The sequence below is a fragment of the Verticillium alfalfae genome, genomic scaffold (genome assembly GCF_000150825.1).
Source record: "Verticillium alfalfae VaMs.102 supercont1.11 genomic scaffold, whole genome shotgun sequence".
Lineage (NCBI taxonomy): Eukaryota > Fungi > Ascomycota > Sordariomycetes > Glomerellales > Plectosphaerellaceae > Verticillium > Verticillium alfalfae.
This window is the reverse complement of record NW_003315028.1, coordinates 1,165,891-1,168,204: the sequence shown is the minus strand read 5'-3', so window position 1 is coordinate 1,168,204 and position 2,314 is coordinate 1,165,891. Positions and strand designations below refer to the sequence as shown.

General features: G+C 59.1%; 2 protein-coding genes across 2 annotated transcripts in view; both read right to left on the bottom strand.

Moving 5' to 3' along the window:
* Nucleotides 1-384, bottom strand: part of VDBG_08179 (3',5'-bisphosphate nucleotidase) — a gene marked incomplete at both ends in the record, with an annotated part of 1,119 nt that extends 735 nt beyond the window's left edge. Inside the window, one exon of the mRNA XM_003001874.1 lies at nt 121-384. Coding sequence (XP_003001920.1) covers nt 121-384 — 264 coding nt within the window. The remainder of the gene's footprint in view (nt 1-120) is intronic.
* A 559-nt stretch (nt 385-943) lies between these two features.
* VDBG_08178 (conserved hypothetical protein) lies at nt 944-2,024 on the bottom strand (the record flags this gene model as incomplete). The annotated part of the gene is made up of 4 exons (XM_003001873.1): nt 944-1,248; nt 1,422-1,491; nt 1,675-1,813; nt 1,870-2,024. The coding sequence occupies 4 exons, from the start codon at nt 2,022-2,024 to the stop codon at nt 944-946; spliced, it is 669 nt and encodes a 222-aa protein (XP_003001919.1).
* Between the last annotated feature and the right edge of the window lie 290 nt (nt 2,025-2,314).

The following is a 2,314-nucleotide window of genomic DNA, read 5'->3' as shown; positions in this document are numbered from 1 at the left end:
CCTGGCGCCCCCCCTTGCTGTTGCCGCGTCGAATGAAGGTCGAAGCATGTCGTCGGCCGTCTGGATCCCGCCGCCGAGGCGCTGCTCGGCGGCGGCGTCACTGAGGCGCGTCTCGCGCACGAGGTCCCAGATCTGGGTCTTGAGCTTGTCGTCCTGGCGCAGCTGGGCAGCCTCCTCCTCGGCGACAATCTCGTCTTCGGGGAAATGGTGGCGCAGGGCGGCGATGATGAGGGCCTGGGCGCCAAAGTCGCCAATGGTGACGGGGGACTTGTCATTCTTGTCGACGGTGCCCTTGGCTTTTTCGTGGAAGACGCGCTTCGTGAGGATGGCAGCGCGCTGGACGGCGAGCTGGGCGATCTCGAGTTCTTTCGCGTAGGACGCCATGGTGGGCGGCTTCCCTCCTGGTTTGGTGGTGGTGGTGGTGAGGGGTCGGAGGGGCACGAGGGGCAGGTGGTTGGCGATGAGGGAGAGCCGCGGCAGAGCTCGAAAAGCAAAGGCAGCCAGGATGACAGTGAGGAAGGCGAAGAGAAGAAAAGAGAAGGTCACGAAGGGGCTTTTGTGGGTGGCTTGCCTGCGCATAAGTGCCTCTTCTCGAATGCTGGCTGAGCTTGGGTTGAGCGAACTCTGGCTGCTGGTCTGCCACCGGCCGGCCGGTGTCGGGCAGATGTCGTCAGTTGTGGGTGAGTCAGCTCGCTGCACTTTCGTCGGGCTCACGTCACGTCAGTCAGTCGCCTCCCTCGACGTATCTCTGCTCAGTGATGCTCGGGTGAAAATCACCTTCCTACCCCGCGGCCAACACGGCCCGGTCATTACTCGAAACGCAATAAAGGTCTGTATTGTGCGTTTTGATTTCCCCCACCAGGCCCACACCAATTGACGTCGTGTCGATTTGCCCTGCCCATGCAACGCCTGGCACGAGCCTCTGAGGGTGTCTGCTGCTGCATCACGGCAAACGTGACTTTTGCCTGTCCGCCAGATTGCAGATTGCCTCGACAGAGTCAATGATATCGACGAGACTGCAGACCTTCGCATCGTCTAGAACAGCGAATGGTGGCCGGAACGTAGCATCTCGCTGTAGGCTTTCCTTTGGTGCAATTGCAGGCGACGACGAAGCTTGGTTCAACATGGAACAGTCCTTGTCTTCTTGACGACCCCGTTCAACTCCCGTGTAGAAGCCGTGAGAAGGACGCTCTAGGGCCGCCATTGGCAGAGAACGCCAGGCGGTTGAATAAGGGTGCCTATACGCGCCTGTCTAAGGCTGTCGCAAAGCCGTCAAAGGCGTTGCGAGCTCATGGGCGAAGATAAGGAATATCAGAGGGGCTTTCCTGCTATTGCTGGCCTACTCAGAATGCTATGAGGACCAACCCTCACCTTCTGTCCATAGCACTATCGTGCACCCACTACAGAAGGATAGACCTTACCGGCTTCCGCCCTTCTCGAGCCCTTCTCGAGCCCTCCGTCACCCCTCGCGCTCTCTGATGCGGCGCAGCGCTATACTTGAAGCTGCCGAGGGTTTTGATGTCGATGCTACAAAGATACGAACATGCCGACCTCGTGCAGGAGTATGGTCAGTAGTTTCCATCTCGCAACGCGAAGGTTAAAAATGCAGCCTTTCCCGACAACGGTCCTCGATATCTGACAACGTTACTTCCGGGGCCGTAGCGTCGCACGTACGCCCTTGCTATCCAGCTTAGCCACAGCCACGAAGAAATCGTGCTGGCATGTGACGTCGTCCAGGCTCGTCTCGTACAGTTCCCAGTCGAAGCGCGAGATGATTGTCGACGCTGTGAGGAACATTTCCGCGTGGGCGAGGCTGTAAGAGATGCTGTGAATATCTTGTTGTGTAAATGGCAGAGGCCTGACACTCACTTCATTCCCGGACACTGCCGCGCGCCCTTGCCAAACGGCACGAAATACCTGTTAAGCTTGCGCCCTGTTGTGCTGGCTTCTAGCCACCGCTCGGGGCGGTACGTATGAGGTTCGGGGAAGACGTCTGGATCGGTGAGGACATCGTGGGGCGTCATGGAGATGGGTGTCTGCGCTGCTTAGTGGAAGTTCTCGATCGGGAAAGGCACAGCAGCGTACCCCGGCCGGGATGATCCAGTCCTTGTACCGGAGCTCCTCGTGGCAAAGTCTCGGAAGGCGCGTCGTCACACCGTACGATAGGCGGATGGCCTCTTTGATGGCGGCGCTCTGTTGTCGTCAGCCGTGTGGCTATGTTATGACCAGGCAGCAACAAGTCTCACAAGATACGGCAGCCGCTGCAGCTCGATCCACGAGGGAACCGGCCCTCCCTTCCCGACGACGCCGTCCA